Source organism: Papilio machaon, chromosome 28, assembly GCF_912999745.1.
Source record: "Papilio machaon chromosome 28, ilPapMach1.1, whole genome shotgun sequence".
Lineage (NCBI taxonomy): Eukaryota > Metazoa > Arthropoda > Insecta > Lepidoptera > Papilionidae > Papilio > Papilio machaon.
The window spans coordinates 526844-543741 of NC_060013.1; the positions used below are offsets into that span (position 1 = coordinate 526844).

General features: G+C 34.1%; 1 protein-coding gene across 2 annotated transcripts; it reads right to left on the bottom strand.

Annotated features, from left to right (window-relative positions):
* Positions 1 to 2659: 2659 nt before the first annotated feature.
* Positions 2660 to 16317, bottom strand: LOC106712891. Of its 2 annotated transcripts, none has more exons than XM_014505564.2 (10): positions 16024 to 16317; positions 10950 to 11095; positions 8226 to 8844; positions 7586 to 7770; positions 6588 to 6724; positions 5476 to 5591; positions 5132 to 5250; positions 4606 to 4702; positions 3592 to 3729; positions 2660 to 2968 (listed from the first exon to the last, which is right to left on the bottom strand). In XM_014505564.2, exons 1-10 carry the CDS (start codon positions 16085 to 16087, stop codon positions 2841 to 2843), a joined length of 1749 nt encoding a protein of 582 aa, XP_014361050.2. In that variant the 5' UTR covers positions 16088 to 16317; the 3' UTR covers positions 2660 to 2840. The 2 variants fall into 2 exon arrangements, with proteins under 2 accessions (XP_014361050.2, XP_014361049.2); XM_014505563.2 differs by having other exon boundaries at positions 4576 to 4702; positions 16024 to 16316.
* Between the last annotated feature and the right edge of the window lie 581 nt (positions 16318 to 16898).

Sequence of the window (16898 nt, forward strand, 5' to 3'; positions counted from 1 at the left end):
TAATTTTTAAATAAACTCCACCAATCTTCAAACTTCAAACAAACATCCATCCATTTAAACATTATCATTTATAATATTAGTAAGATTGACTTATGGGCATTTAAGTCTATATGTCTGTCCGCAAGGCCGCTTTTGACGGGACTTTTTTATTTTGCACTGACGAAGTTGACCGCTATTTTGGAACAAAAAAATATTTTTTACTATAGCCCTCTAGATCTCGCCTAGATCAGCTGGAGCCGACCTTGTCAGCTTGTCACTATGAATGGCATTATGTCAAACTAAACAATGGAATAAAACGCTGGCGTGAATTTATACAGCACAGCGCCATCTAGTGTCTTCAGAATTCTTAAATGACAACTTTCCCGTTGTTACGAATTAACAGTAAGTTATACAAATTCTCTGACAAATCTTACCGCAATAGTAGCGCCTCTCATCGGGCCAAATATTAATAGCTCCTACGAATAAGAGCTAATGTACAAATTGACAACTTTATAGGAGACGCTCTTAAAGTTTCAACCATATAATAAAATAGACCACATTGGCTCATTTACTTTAGCAAAAAAAATAACATTTACACATGTAAATATGTATTTGTGTTTAGTACAAGATAACTAAACAAAGAGGTAGCTTTTAACATAAAAAAAAAATCATTAATTTGTTACTTTGACCTTTATACAAAGGACACATCGAAATTATTGATACAATAGCTTTGTATCTGACAGTTAACAATATGACCAGTAAAATTATTAATTACTAGCTTTTACCCGCGACTCCGTCCGCGCGGAATAAAAAAAATGCACACAAGATAAAAAAGTTCCTATATCCGTCTCCTAGTTCTAAGCTACCTCCTCATCAATTTTCAGCTAAATCAGTTCGACCGATCTTGAGTTATAAATAGTGTAACTAACACGACTTTCTTTTATACATATAGAAGATGTAATAATCGCAGCAATAAAACAAAATATATTCCAAATAACAATTTATTAGATTATAAATAATTATAAAATATGTTCATACAAAATCAGTCATACATAAAACCGTGGATCAATTGACAACGAACAAAATATCACTGTCTCTTTCATATTCATTGTAAAAGATAGAGACTATAATATTTTTTAGACAATTTAAACCACGATAAAACTAGCTTCGAATGGCACAACATTAAATCAGAAATCCCCAAACTATTTTGGACAAGTGACCCCCCCTTTTTCAAAATGAACTGTTACATCAGACCCAAATGGCCAAACTACCTACTTTTAAGATCAATTATCATTATTAATTCAGACTTAGGTCAATAGAAGACAGAGTGAGAATTAGCAATGATTTAAGGATATCGACCACTTTGGCAATCCCTGATCTAGACCATGTTTATTTGGAAGACAGTAACTAAATAATTATTCAAATCATCGTCAGAAATTAAAAAAAAAACAGTCGTAATACCCAAGAAAAGAATTTTAAAAAAATCAATACAAAAAAAATGTTTTTTTTTGACAAAAAAATTTTTTGCGTGTAAAATATATGTACTTATATTAACAATAATACAAAAAAATACAGAGGAATTGAAAACCACCTCCTTTTTTAAATCTGTTAAAATTTTTATAAAAATGAAGTAAAAAAAATATACAAAAAAAAACACGATTTTTAAAATATCAATGTAACTTCATTAAAATATTAAATTCAATTTATAAAAAAATCAAAAAGTCAATAATAATAAAAAAAAAATACAGTAAAATTAATTGCCTCTCAAGTATCAACTTTGGCAAGTCGGACTATAATATGAAACAACATCATAAGCGATTAAATTTGTACTTTACTGAAAATTAATTCTAAAACACATACTAATGGTCGTTCATTATTCGAAATTAAACCATAATTCATAATTTTTTTTTATTAAAAATAACTACTTATCCACATAAAATTTAACTACGAGTATGTTAAAATAAAATCTAGTCGCGCAATTTAGGTACTTAAAAAAAGATTAACTTATATAGGAACGGCTTAAACACTCACCTATATATATCCGGTGTCGGCACCGACTAGTTTCGAGCCCATCGGAGGCCCCTCATCAGGGTGAGTGAGCAACGGACCGCGTCCGCGAAATAATACCAGTCCCAATCACCTTGATGAAGGGCCCCATCGGCTCGAAACTAGTCGGTGCCGACACCGGATATATACGTGAGTGTTTCAGCCGTTCCTATATAAGTTAATGATAATGTCTCACGAAAGTTTAAATAATTTAAAAATAGATGTACAAAATTAACGCTTTCAGTATTAATAATTATACGTATATGTTGCCATCTCTTTCACTCCCTTTGACAAATCTTTAAAAATAAGCTTTTATTATATTCTTCTTAATAAAAATGACTATAAAATGAACAAACTATTCAACAAGACGATTCAAATGAGCTCAAACTCGATAAAGTGTCGTTAAATTACGAAGTTCCTATGACCACCTTCCAGTTCCATCATCAAATCATCACCACGTCTTCAAAATATTAAAATGTCATGAAATTTATGTAAAATTTCATCTCAACTAGAAACCGTAAAGTGGTTCAAATTTAATTTGCAAGATTTGATACTTGTTTACATATGAAACAATACAAATTGATACTTGCATTTAAATTAAATAGAATTTAATAATTTTAAATTGTGACATCAATAATACTATAAAAATACATAACTGTGATATTTTAAACAGACAACAAAAAAAACATCGGTTACAACATCGAACCGGTAATATAGTAGTAAACAAAGTTTTTTTTAAATCTGATATCTTTATATCAACGTATCAACCAGTATCGGTCTAGCTATAAGTCATATGTCCCTTGTTACGTCACATGTCACCTATCACCATTTTGTCCGACTTCAGTCAACGGTACAGTCGTATCTTTATATATAGATGCGTCATGTTTTATTACCACTGGTAACATTTTCTCGTCCTCTTCTTTTGGTAATTCTTCTGTTTGTTCTGTGAAGAAATAATTATTTAAAGATATTTTTTTCAACTTTGTTTTTTTTTTGAGGACTTTTTTTTTTATGAAAATTAGGTGTGAATTTTTAACCAAATTAAATTAAACCATTTACAAAGAAAGAATTTTATCCGAACAAACATGTTTGGTAGTAATATTAATATTACCATGGTAAAATATTACCATGGTAATATTATTGGTAATATTATGAATTAAACGTGTATAATAAAATTTATTGCAAAATAAAAATTTTGAAGAACATGTTGCCATAGTTAAAAATAATATTACCGTAGTAATATAATTATTACCACGGTAAATAAAATTAAAAAATTTATAATAAATTATCTAGTTAAATAAAAATACAGTCAAAACCGTTTATGGCGACATTGTTTAGAACAACATACCGGTTAAATTGACCAAAATCAAAGGTCCTGGCTGAATGTTATATACATATCTTTCCTATTAATACCTGCCACCGGTTGTTACAACTATCGGTTTTAACGACTCAATATGAGTAGTCCCTTCGATGTCGTTATAACAGATTTTGACTGTACATATAAAATTCTATTTTTCTTTATTTTTAATTTTAATATATATAAAATATAATAAATCATATACTGACTTGTAGTTTTCTTTTTAATAGACAATGCTCCGTGCGCTAATGCAGCTATTACAGCTGTCACTGCCAACGTACGGAATGCACCTCGCCCTCCCAGTCGGGCGTACAATTGCCCGCCTAATAGGGAACCTAATGCGAAACCTGTATATAAATAGAAACCCCTCAAAAAACAGTTGTAGTTGTTGTAATTTACTGAAGTAGACGTCAACAACATCAGTTGTAGGAATTGTCCTCGCTCAGTGAAATACCACAACCATACAGAAGACAGACGTCAAGTTGAAGTAATTCCAAGTACAGTCTGATGAGTGTGCTGATGGAGGACTCATTTTAGTCCTCTTTTCCTTCCTACCCTTTTTCTTATAAGGAAAGAATGGGAAGGGGAAGTGGATTTGATGGAGGAGATGCATAGGAAGGTTAAATATTCTCTTTTTGTGTGTTCTCCTTCGATTGAGGGTAGGCAATGCATCTGTAATTGTGAATGTCTATGCAGCGGTCGCTTCGCCATTTCAGCGAATTCATGTGGCCGCTTGCTTGTTTGCCACTTTGTAATATAAAAAAACATGCCCAAATTTTTATTACACAATTTAACAACCATTTATTCAAAAGAACAGCGTCGGTGGCTCAGGGGTTAAGCACTTGACTTGCAATCTGCAGGTCCTGGGTTCGAATCCCGCCATGTACCAATGTGTTTTACATATCTACATTTATCTGAAGTTCTTACTGTGAAGGAAAACATCGTGATGCTGCACATATCTGAGAAGAAATTCAATGATATATGTGAAGTCAACTCGCACTGAGTCAGCATTGACTATGTCCTAGTCATCTCTAACTTAGAGTAGGCTCTGAGACCCTCAGTGGTGATGTATAGTGAGCTGATGATGATGATTCAAAAGAACTTAAAGCCTAGTTAGTAGTAATTAAAAATTTATATAATTTAATCTATGTTTTTTTTACGTCGTTATATCCGATATTACATTATATACTTACCAACCCCATCGTCCATTCCTGCAACAATACCTTGAACAGTTGCTGAATAACCTTCAGGTGCGACATGTGCCGCGTAACCCACTATTGTAGAGTAACACAGCGCGTAAGTAGGCCCTTGCATTATACCCTAACAACATACAACATAGTTGGCACATCACTTATAAAGGTATTGTTCTATCACACGTGCCAACTCAAAAGTTTTACGTTAACGCGTATTGTTAAAATAAAAATGACACCAAATGGTATCATATAGGGTGTCATATTTAATATGTATTCCTTATTTTTTTTTTTTAATAAAATGTAAGAAAAATATTAGGAAATACGTAAAATTTTCTTGAATTTGTTAACCTTTTCAACGCCGAGCTCTTTACATTAACAGATACGTGAAAAGCCCTTACTAAATCTGTATAAATTATAACATAAAAAATAACGTCTTTTATGTGTTCCTAAAATGCTAAATAGATTTTAATAAAACTAGATAAACAGATATTAGAAAGAAAAATCTAGAATATAATTGAAATTTAAATAAAACTTGAGAGAACCGAATGTCACTCACCTCAATAAATACGAGATGCCAGGGATGCTGGATAAAGGAGATGAGAGCTAGTCTAATACCGTAGCAGAAGAGAGAGAATGTAAGAGTTCTCCGATAGCCCCATCTTTTAATTATTTTACCTGGAATTATGTTAAAGTCAATAAGACCTTTAACTTGCATAGATTTAAAAAAAAGACTGTTCTTTACCAGATTATCTACGTTCAAAATATAATTTAGACTAGACTAGACTTAGGACTAAATTCGAAAATTTCAGAAAAAATTAACAACAGAAACAGTTTAAAATAATTTCAAAGTTAAAAAAAGCGCGAGATACAACTAGTTGAGAAAAAAAGAAAAGTACAGACCGGAGAAGAAGAAGAAGAGAAGTTCGCCGATGAAACTCTGCGCTGCGACGACAACGCCCTCTATCAACTTTATCCGTGCTTTACAACCTGTCTGCTCCGCCAGCTCCTCAAGAAACCTGCAACATGGAAACGAGCAAAAATTACCTACTACAAAATCTAAAAAAAAAAATTGGAAAAACAAAAATTGAAATTGGAAAAAAAAAACAAATTGACTATTATAGCATAAACAGTTTAGACAAATTGACTATTGTAACCTAAACAACTTAACCAAATTGACTATTGTAGCCTAAACTACTTAGCCAAATTGATTATTGTAGCCTAAACTACTTAGCCAAATTGATTATTGTAGCCTCAACTACTTAGCCAAATTGACTATTGTAGCCTAAACTACTTGGCCAAATTGACTATTATAGCATAAACAGTTTAGACAAATTGACTATTGTAACCTAAACAACTTAACCAAATTGACTATTGTAGCCTAAACTACTTAGCCAAATTGACTATTGTAGCCTAAACTACTTAGCCAAATTGACTATTGTAGTCTAAACTACTTAGCAAAATTGACTATTGTAGCCTAAACTACTTAGCAAAATTGACTATTGTAGCCTAAACTACTTGGCCAAATTGACTTTTGTAGCCTAAACTACTTAGCCTAATTGACTATTGTAGCCTAAACTACTTCACCAAATTGACTATTGTAGCCTAAACTAATTAGCCTAATTGACTATTGTAGTCTTAACTACTTAGCCAAATTGACTATTGTAGCCTAAACTACTTAGCAAAATTGACTATTGTAGCCTAAACTACTTAGCCAAATTGATTATTGTAGCCTAAACTACTTAGCCAAATTGATTATTGTAGCCTCAACTACTTAGCCAAATTGACTATTGTAGCCTAAACTACTTGGCCATATTTGTTTCTTGAGAAATCATTAGATATACGTACATTACAGTAGATGTAAAATCAGCTTTGTAGTTGTACAATACAATTTTTCTAATATTAAAATAGATATGGGGTGAAGTACTGGTGAGTGTAACTCTAAAAAAGTTCTCTTACAACTGACCATACCATAGAGAGAGGATTCTTATATAATAACTATGTTTTAAACTTACCAAAACATATAATATATAATAAAACTATCAAATGTTCCGGCGACAACTGCAAATACTATGAAAATTAAGACCCTTGGTATTTTCAGTACGTCGCGTAACGCCTTCCCTGAATCTTCAGGACTTGAAAGTGAGGGTAGCTGAAAAATGTACACGCTTAAAAGAAAACAGCGCCATCTTTTGACATACATGTATGACTATTTGTATAACAACGCCATCTTTTGACTGATAAGCATTGTTTAAAGAAATACATAGCAATGATTAACCGTTGGTTTCTGAGGCCAAAATATATGTTATAAAACATATCGTCATCCCTCTGACAAAACAAAGATAGCAAGATATTATTCTATATTGCAAATCTATGATTTTACCAACTAAACTACCCTTTAATATATTTCAAATGTAGCTTTGTTATGTGTACATTTAGGGAACGTCGGTGGCTAAAGGGTTAAACACTTAACTTGTAATCTGCGAGTCCTTGGTTCGAATCCCGCCATGTACCAGCGACCACACAGAAGACAGACGTCAAGTGGAAGTAATTCCGCGTTTCGTCTGATGAGTGTGGTACCGGAGGACTAATTTTAGTCTTCTTTCCCTTCCCACCCTTTTCTTATAAGGAAAGGATGGGAAGGGGAGGTGGATTTGATGGAGATGCATTGGAAGGTTAAATATTCTCTTTTTGTGCGTCTCCTCCTTCGTCGATTGAGGGAATGTCTATGGGCAGCGGTCGCTTCGTCATTTCGGCGAATTCATATGGCCGCTTACTCGTTTGCCACCTTGTAATATAAAAAAAACTAACTTAGGGTAGGCTAAGCCTTTAGTGGGAACCTATATCTTGTCATCTATATCTATATATATAGTCAGAAAGTCGTGTTAGTTACACTATTTATAACTCAAGAACGGCTGAATCGATTTGACTGAAAATTGGTGGGCAGGTAGCTTAGAACCAGGAAACGGACATAGCTAGTATTATATACTGTTAAATAACTCAAACTACGAACCTTAAGCGACCTACAACTATATAAATCAATAGCCGTAGCAACTATAGCCACAATGAATGCAGGAGTAAAATCCTTATAAGTCCCAGAGACTAAATCAACAAGCCAACCACCAAGAAGTGCTGTGATCCCATACCCAGCAGTACCCCAAGCTCTTTGTGCACCATACTTTGATGCGGCTTCAGCACCTAAAAGGTTAATGTGATTTCGTTCATTTAATTAACGGTCGCAGTATTAAAAAAACAAAAAGACTAACCATAAAAAAAAACTTCGAAAGTATTTCAAATACTTTATCTTAAACATACGTCAATCATTTTATATTTTGACTCTAAGATCTTTGACAAATCATGTTTATTGTAACATTATTATACGTAGACTAGAGAAATGTGATCTTTATAAATAAATAATGAAGTAATTATACATAAAGTATTGTTGTTATATATATTTATATTGAAACATATAACAACGTTGATGTCAATATCAACCAGCGGTAGTCAAAGTGTTAAAACACTAACTAAACAGTGTAACATTATTTAAAAACAGAATTTAAAAGATTACATCACGAATGTTCCACTCTAATACAAGAAAATTATATCAAAAAGTTAACCTTTTGACCGCTGATGTAAAAAAAATACAAACTTACCCAGTACGTCAAAACAGACCGCATCTCCGATACAATTAGCAACATTAAATGCAACTGTACCAATACACATTAACACGACGAAAACCCAAAAAACAACACTCATATAAACGTATCCATCATTTTCTTCTCCCTTCTCTATTTTACTAAAGATCTTAGCATCAACTTCTAAAGAGTTAGCTTCTTTAGATCCGCTTACTTCTCTTCTCTTTCTACTTCCATTAACTCTTATTCCTTCTTCAAAACACATCAAAATACATTCATTTTTCGGCGAGCATATCACCTGTCCCACTCTAGTATCCACATAATGCATACGTAAGAAAGAGCAAGTTGTATCATTCACAGCTCCGTCTACATAAACTGTATTAACTAAAGACGAGTTAGGCAAATAAACTCGTATTTCATAACTTCTTTCACAACTCCAATGACAGTTGACCATTTGTAAATGTTCAGAAGGGTCAATTTTGTACGACTGGACTGTTACAGTGTCATTGAATTGATATACAGATCTGACAAGTGGTACAGACGATTCCGGCTCTTCGGGCATTGGTAGAAACCACAAACCACAGTATGAACCAGTCATTACAACTATTAACAGCATAAATACTAGTTTCCTTTGACTCTGGAAATAAAAAAAATATAGAAACTAACTGTTTCCGTGCGGCATCATCTTTTTTTTTATTTTTTTTTTTTATATCATAAGGTGGCAAACGAGCAAACAGCCACCTGGATTCGCCGCAATAGCGAAGCGACCGTTGCCCATAGACATCCGCAAATGTAGATGCGTTGCCTACCTTTAATCAACAGAGATGGGGACTCACAGAAAGAGTATATTTCTCCTTCCTATGCGTCCCCTCTTCCGCCAAATCCACTTCCCATTCCCTTACTTTCCTAATAAGAAATGAGTGGGAAAGGAAAGAGGACTAAAATTAGACCTCCAACACCACACTCATCAGACTGTACTTGGAATTACTTCCACTTCACACCTGTCTTCTGTATGGTTGTGGTATTTCACCGGACGAGGCCAATTCGTGCACCCAACAAATATTGTTGTTGCGGAATCTACCACTGTTATATTGTTTATATTAAGTAAAAATTTCAATTGCAAATGTCAAAATGCATGGTTGCATGCATACCAGATGGTCATATGTGTAATATACACTCAGCGGCACAATTAACCGCCCACCTTGATTTTTTACAATTTTGGTGGAAAAAAATAATTATGGCCTTACTTGTGAATGTTATTTTATAACGTAGGTATATTGAATTAAAATGAAAGATAATATTGTTTTTAATTATTACGTTTATTTATAAAAAAGTCTGAAAAACACTTTGACCGTAAATTAACAAATGTGATGAAATGGCTTAAAAATAAAAAATCTGCTGAATAAATGAATTCTAATAGCGCGTATTTCCACCTCTAGCCTTCATGACTTCCATCAAACGGTTTGGCATGCTGTCGATGACATCTTTGATCTGTTGTTGTGGAATGTTCTGCCACTCCTCAATCACGGATTGTTTTAATTCATCTATGGTGGTTGGAGCTGGTATGCGGCTTCGAACACGTCTTTTTAAATTGTCCCATATGTGTTCAATAGGATTTAAATCTGGGCTCCGGGATGGCCATGTTAATTTTCGAATGCCGACGGTATCCAGGTACGCGGTAACAACTCTAGCAACGTGGGGGCGAGCGTTGTCCTGCATTAATAAAATATCTTCGCCAATAAATGGAGCAAATGGCATTACATGAGGTTCCAACACTTCTGTTACATACCTCTGAGCATTTATTTCACCTCTTTCGAAGATAACCAAGTCGGTGCGTGCTTCGTAAGTAATGCCGCCCCATATCATGATAGAGCCACCTTGGTAACCTACTGTTTCCACAACAGTACATGGTGCAAACCTTTCATTCTTGCGTCTGTATACACGCTGGCGACCGTCAGGACCGTGCAAGCATATTCTTGTCTCGTCAGTAAACATAACATTCTTCCATTGTTCCATATTCCATTCGGCGTGCTCTCGGGAAAAACGAAGTCTTTCTCTCCGGTGGCCTACGAGCAATTGTGGCACTCGAGATGGTCGAAAAGCTCCAAGGGCATTCTCTCCTAGTCTTCTTCTCACTGTTCTTTCACTCACTTGAACATTGCGAACCTCACGAAGTTAGTTTCGTGCCGCAACAGCTGTAGTGAACCGATTTCTTAGGACATTGATCACAAGAAATCGGTCGTCACGAGCGGAGGTGCATCTTTTTCGGCCCTGTCCTGGTCTTCGCTCATAAGAGCCAGTTTCCCGAAACCGTTTCACTGCATCCCTTAAGGTGGTACGTGCGACACCAAGCTTCCGCGCCACGTAACGCTGACTAAACCCTTCGTCGATAAGAGCGACGGCTCTCGCCACTGAATTAGCATCAAATGGCATGTTTGTGATGTCCAAACACTAGCTTTAAGTTACGAAACCAAATCAAACTCAAATTGTTTACTTTTAATGCCACTGAAGCAATGTAAGCAGTGTGGCAACGTTAACGATAATGAGACGAAGTTCGATATTTATCCTATTCACAACTTATGCGTAAAAAAAACAAAGTTAAGTTGTTAGTTTGTAATTTTTTCGTCACTACATTTCTTTCACACTTGACTTATTTATGCCCAATAACTTACAACTGCGATAACATCAAAATTTGCCACTTTAAAAGGGTGGGCGGTTAATTGTGCCGCTAAGTGTACTTACAGGCCAGTAATCGACTACGTAACCGAACAGTGGTTTAGCGGCAGCCCATAGCAATGGTAGGACCGCTGTCACCATTCCCATAACATCTGCTGATATACCAAGCTGTCGACCGAACACATTCATCTGTGGCAGAAGTGGTCCTAACGCTGAAAGAAAAAAAATGTGGTCAGCATTTCAAAGGTTAGGTTAGTAGTACCACTCCCCCACTTCCCTAAATCTCTCACAGACACACATATAGTGAAATTTGTGATCAGATTGACATCATCATTTTTTAACTCTCAAGTTTAAATGGATGTTTGTTTTTTTTTTTTTTTTGGGCGGCGCTATGCCGCCCTCTCGTTCCCCTAACATAGTTTAGGTCAGGGACTTGGGGTGCGAATTAATCTTTATTTACTTTATTAATAATTTAAAAACCAATTACATAAATCTTAAATTAATATCACATTCGTTAAAACTTAAATAACTTTAAAATACAATAAAACCAATAAAATAATACATTTTAAATATCAATTTACATTTTAAAAACAATAAATACTAAATCTAGTGCAAAAAGGCCGTTAAAACAATAAATACTTACTACTACGAATGTGATACATAATAAATTAATTCTTATTTCTATTTATGGCTAAGAGGGCCGACGCTTTACAGTATTCTAAAAATCTATCTCTTGTTTTTTTATTATCAATTAATTCTCTTATTGTTTCTAAATTTATTTTACTTTCCATCTCTATTTCAGCGCCGGTCCTCATCGCACCAGATACCGGGCACTCGGTGAGAAGATGCAGCACGGACTCTTCGGTACCCGGATCGCAAATGCACGAGGGGAATGGATGTTTGTTACAAAATATCTCCGGAACGGCTGCATGGATCTTGATGAAATTTGGTATAGATGTAGTACATAGGAAGAACATCTGCATCTCGATGAATTTTGGCATGGATGTATAGATGTAGAACATAGTCTGGAAGAACAGATAGACTACTGATTAAGTTTTTCTTTTAATTCCGCGCAGACGGAGTCGCGAGCTACAGCTAGTAGGTTATATTTTTGAGATCAGTTTTTGAACTTAATTGATAAATACATATAAGTAGCTGTCGCTCGCGACTCCGTCTGCGCGGTGTTAAAAGAAAAACTTAATCAGTAGTCTATCTGTTCTTCCAGACTATGTTCTACATCTATACATCCATGCCAAAATTCATCGAGATGCAGATGCAACTAACACGACTTTCTTTTACATATATAGATACTAGCTTTTACCCGCGACTCCGTCCGCGCGGAATAAAAATAGAAAACGGGGTAAAAATTATCCTATGTCCGTTTCCTGGTTCTAAGCTACCTGCCCATCAATTTTCAGCTAAATCAGTTCGACCGATCTTGTGTTATAAATAGTGTAACTAACACGACTTTCTTTTATATATATATAGATATCGTCATCTCTGTCATTATCTTTGACAAAACAGAGATAAAAATATGTTTAGACGTAGTTTTTAATCTCAGAAACCAACAGCCAGTTACACAATAAAATACTTCATCGTTGCATTATCAAAACTGTCATGGCGGACAATTAGTATATCGTAAATGTTGATAAAGTTTTATTATAAGGCATAAAAGAATGATCCTTTATCTTACTAATCTTTTAAACTACATGTAGCACGCGTCTAAGTCCGTACGGAAATAAATAAAAACTTAAATAATAGCTTATGTGGTCTTCCAGACTATTTCCTACATCTGTGCCAAAATTAATTAAGATCCGTTGAGCTGTTCTAAATATAGCTTCAAACAAACATTTTTTTTATATATTACGAGGTGGCAAAAGAACAAGCGGACACATGAATTCGCCGAAATGACGAAGCGACCGCTGCCCATGGACATTCGCAATTGCAGATGAGTTGTCTACCCTCAATAGACGAAGGAGGAGACGCACAAAAAGAGAATATTTAACCTTCCTATGCATCTCCTCCATCAAATCCACCTCCCCTTTCCATCCTTTCCTTATAAGAAAATGGTGGGAAGGGAAAAAGGACTAAAATTAGGCCTGCGGCACCACACTCATCAGACGAAACGCGGAATTACTGTCTTCTGTGTGGTCGTGGTATTTCACCAGGCGAGCTGACATTCGTGCAACTGATGTTTGTTGCTAGCGTCTACCACTGTACAAAAAACATACATCAAACATTCGTATTTATAATATTAGTAAGATGTAAATGTTTAGATGTATGGATGGATGCTTTAAAGCCTATTAAATGGAAACAATCAAATATGTCTTTTATATAATACTAGGTAATTCTGTAATTAAAAAAAACTTGAGAGGAGAAACAAGAGAAACAAGGGACACCCGGATGGAACGAAGTTTCTTTCAATTAATTAGTGAAGGAACCAATGTTTATTCTATGAATAAAAAACTTAAGTCTTCTCCGCGCTTCCGCGCGATAAGGAACTTCGTTCCAATAATAAAAAAAATAGTTTTGTTAAATAATCATACTGAAAAATTGCAAATATTCATTCAGTTTTATTTTGCTACTGTAAATAATAAATATAGCAAATTACTAAATTAACGAAGTTCATACATGATAGGTAACACGTTTTAAAAACTAAATGTACCAACTAGACATAGTTTCCCGCCCGTATGTACGCGTGATTGATAGGAAGTCGCAATTTAGGTTCCTTGGCAGTGACCTTAAATTGTATTAATACAGCTGTGGGGATGGGATAGTTTTATTTAACTAGCTCTCACCCGTGACTTTGTCTGTGGGGAATTAAAAAAACCATCCTACATGTTTTTCCAAACTATGTTCTACATCTATGCCAAATTTCATCAAGATCCGTTGAGCCAGAGATACCTTCTAACAAACATCCATCCTTCTCTATATTCGGATTTATAATATACTAACTAACTACTTCTAAGGGGTAGACAGAACAGTCAACATGTTAAGTGCAATCGAAGCTCTAATCGATGCGATAACGCCATCTATTGAACACTTTATAAAACGAAGATATTATAATTTTTAACTAAACTCCAATAAACTCGGAGTTCTATATTTATTTCACACCTTCTTATTTTAGAATATACGCGAAAAAAATCCATAAATAGATTAACCATTGGTTTCTAAGACCAAAATCTCTGTATAAGATAACGAAAGAGATACCATTACATGTTTTAAACGGAGGTTATGATCTCGGAAACTCAAGACAAGTGAGATTTGAACTCTTATTTCACTAATATAGATTTTTACTTCATACATTCAACAAATTAGTTTTGTGCCAATGACACGCAGAGAAGATCAATAAAACCTCATTCGTACTTCAATTCAGTCATTTAAACTCTATGCCAGTGTTTCCCAACCTTTTTGGATCCATGTCCCATTTTTCAGGATGAACATGACTATTGCCCTCTTATAAATTTTGTATTGAAATAAATTTCTCTCGAAGCCTAAATTTACAATGTTAGAGAAATAATTAAATACTACTTTTGACTGACTAGAACAATTTCATATAAAATTTTTAAACACGAAAATACATATAAATTGTTTAAATGCAACGGATTTTTGTCTCTAAAACGTTTTTATTTAGTTTTTAGCACTGGCATCATTGTAAGGATGTAGCCTTAAGTTTTTAAATCGCCGAATTGCCCCCCTCTAAATACAAATGTCCCCCAGGTGGAGGGTACTGCGCTACTGGCGGTTGTGAAACACTGCTCTAAGCCTTCAAAATAGAATTTACATACAAACCTACATACTTTAAAAAAAATTTACAAACGCGGGAAAAACAATACTGTTATTATCTGTTGTATAAAAATAATTATCGTAAGTCGGTCAGGTAAATAATATAACGTTATGGAATTAACTGTAAATAAACAATTACAAATAACCACAGACAATTAAATTATAAAACAAAGTCTTTGATAACTCTATGGTACTATAATCTCTGATAGTCATAAAGAAACTCTATAACTATAAAACTATCTTATTTACATTTTAATACTAGCTTTTGACCGAGACTCCGTTCGCGCGAAATTAAAAAAAATCTTTAATTAGCACAGCCTATCATTCCAGACTAGACTAACCTAATCTAGAAAAATACTACGTCAAATTTTAGCAAGATCCGTTTAGCCGTTCTGGAGATATGTAATAACATCCATCCATCCAAACATTAGTAAGATTACATATCGATAATACATTCAAACCTAGATAAACAAGAGTCCTAAGGACTGCAATATTATTCTTGCTTATAAGGAATCTTTCTAACTCAAGTTTCTTGATGATGGAGAACAGACAGATAAAAATGTTAAAAACTGTATTTTCATTAAACATCTTATCATCAACTCACTATGCGTCTCCACTGAGAGGCTCGGAGCCTACCCCGATTTAGGGGTGACTAGGACATAGTCAATGCTGGCTCAGTGCGGGTTGACTTCACACATATCATTGAATTTCTTCTCAGATATGTGCAGCATCACAATGTTTTCCTTCACTGTAAAAGTGTCGGATAAATGTACATATGTAAATCGAAAAACACATTGGTATAAATACAAACTAGCTGTTGTCTGTGATTTAGTCTGAGCGAAATTAAAAAATCTTAATTAGTATCCTATGTGTTCTTCCAGACTATGTTCTACATATGTGCCAAACATTAAGATACATTGAGCCATTATAGAGATACCTTGTAACAACCATCCATCCATTTAATCATTCACATTTATTTAAAACAGAAATTATATTAGTATACATAAAGAGCATAAAATTTAAATTTCACGGTGTGTAACAATTAAGTAATCTTTATATGTGCCTAATATCATTACATCTTATCACTTCAGACTGATATCTCAGAATTACGATTACGACTAATATAATTTCAATAGTTTGCATGTTTGAATGTTTGTTATCAGGTAATTCAAAAACAGCTGAATGGATCTGGATAAAATTTGGCACAGAAATTAATACTCTCTGGATTGACACTTTTTTTTTCTTTTTTTTTTAATTCCGCTCCAAAGACGCGGGCAAAAGCTACTTGAGTATTATTTTTGTAAGCTATAGCGTATATATATCTTTGACATGGTAGAATGGAATAATCACTTACCAGCGAAAAAGAAGAAGAAATGCACCTTAATAGGCAACAGCCTTTTGTCTATTTTGAACTTCATGGTGCTGAAGAAGAATATTTTTATTTTTTTATTTTACTATAAACACTACATCACATGTTAATACAACGCATAGTTTTGTTTCGTTGGGGTCATTAGCCTTACTACGAACTTGACTCGACGGCTTTCTATTCTCGTATCGCATTTAATCGTAATCAGTAGAACGTTAAATACCTAATGTTATTGTTTATTTACACGATTCGATACGACCAATGCCAACCACAAACTAGGGATGGGCGTTGATTAAACAAACTAGTTGAATCAACCGTTGATCACACTTCAACGTTTCAACCGTTGACCGTTTTTCATGTCACTGGTTGAATTTAACGCAAATTTACTTAGGAATCACTGGTCCTCTTTTTTTCCACCAGTCTTCGTGCCTTTTTTATTGAAAGAATGATTAACTGGTTGACAAAATCAACTAGTTTTTCGACCAGTTGAAAAAAAAACTAATTAACCGTTTTTTTCGTTGACGTCAGAACCGTCTACGACATCCCTAACACAACAAACCGAAACGTTAAATGTCAAAATTATGACAGCTGATAGCTGGATGCATTTCTTTTTTTTTTTGTTTTTTTATATGCGCTTTGGCTGGGGTGGTATTAAATACCAAATTTTGTGTTATCTTTGAAAGTTATATTCCTAATAACGCAACATTTTGCAAGTTTTGAAATTTAATGATGTAAAACTGGTTTTATTGTTAATAATGAAATCTTATTTTAATTTATTATCATTAATTTCAATTATATTTAAAAAACAATCTGGTGCTTTTTGGAAAAAAATTAAACGTTGCAAAAAACATCGTTCAGTTACA

Coding starts and splice junctions, on each gene's coding strand:
- LOC106712891 (XM_014505563.2), bottom strand. CDS start 16,087: ATGAAGTTCAAAATAGACAAAAGGCTGTTGCCTATTAAGGTGCATTTC. Junction 5,592..6,587: donor ATTATATATTATATGTTTTG/GTAAGTTTAAAA, acceptor TCCATGTTGCAG/GTTTCTTGAGGAGCTGGCGG. Junction 5,251..5,475: donor TCTCTTCTTCTTCTTCTCCG/GTCTGTACTTTT, acceptor ACATAATTCCAG/GTAAAATAATTAAAAGATGG.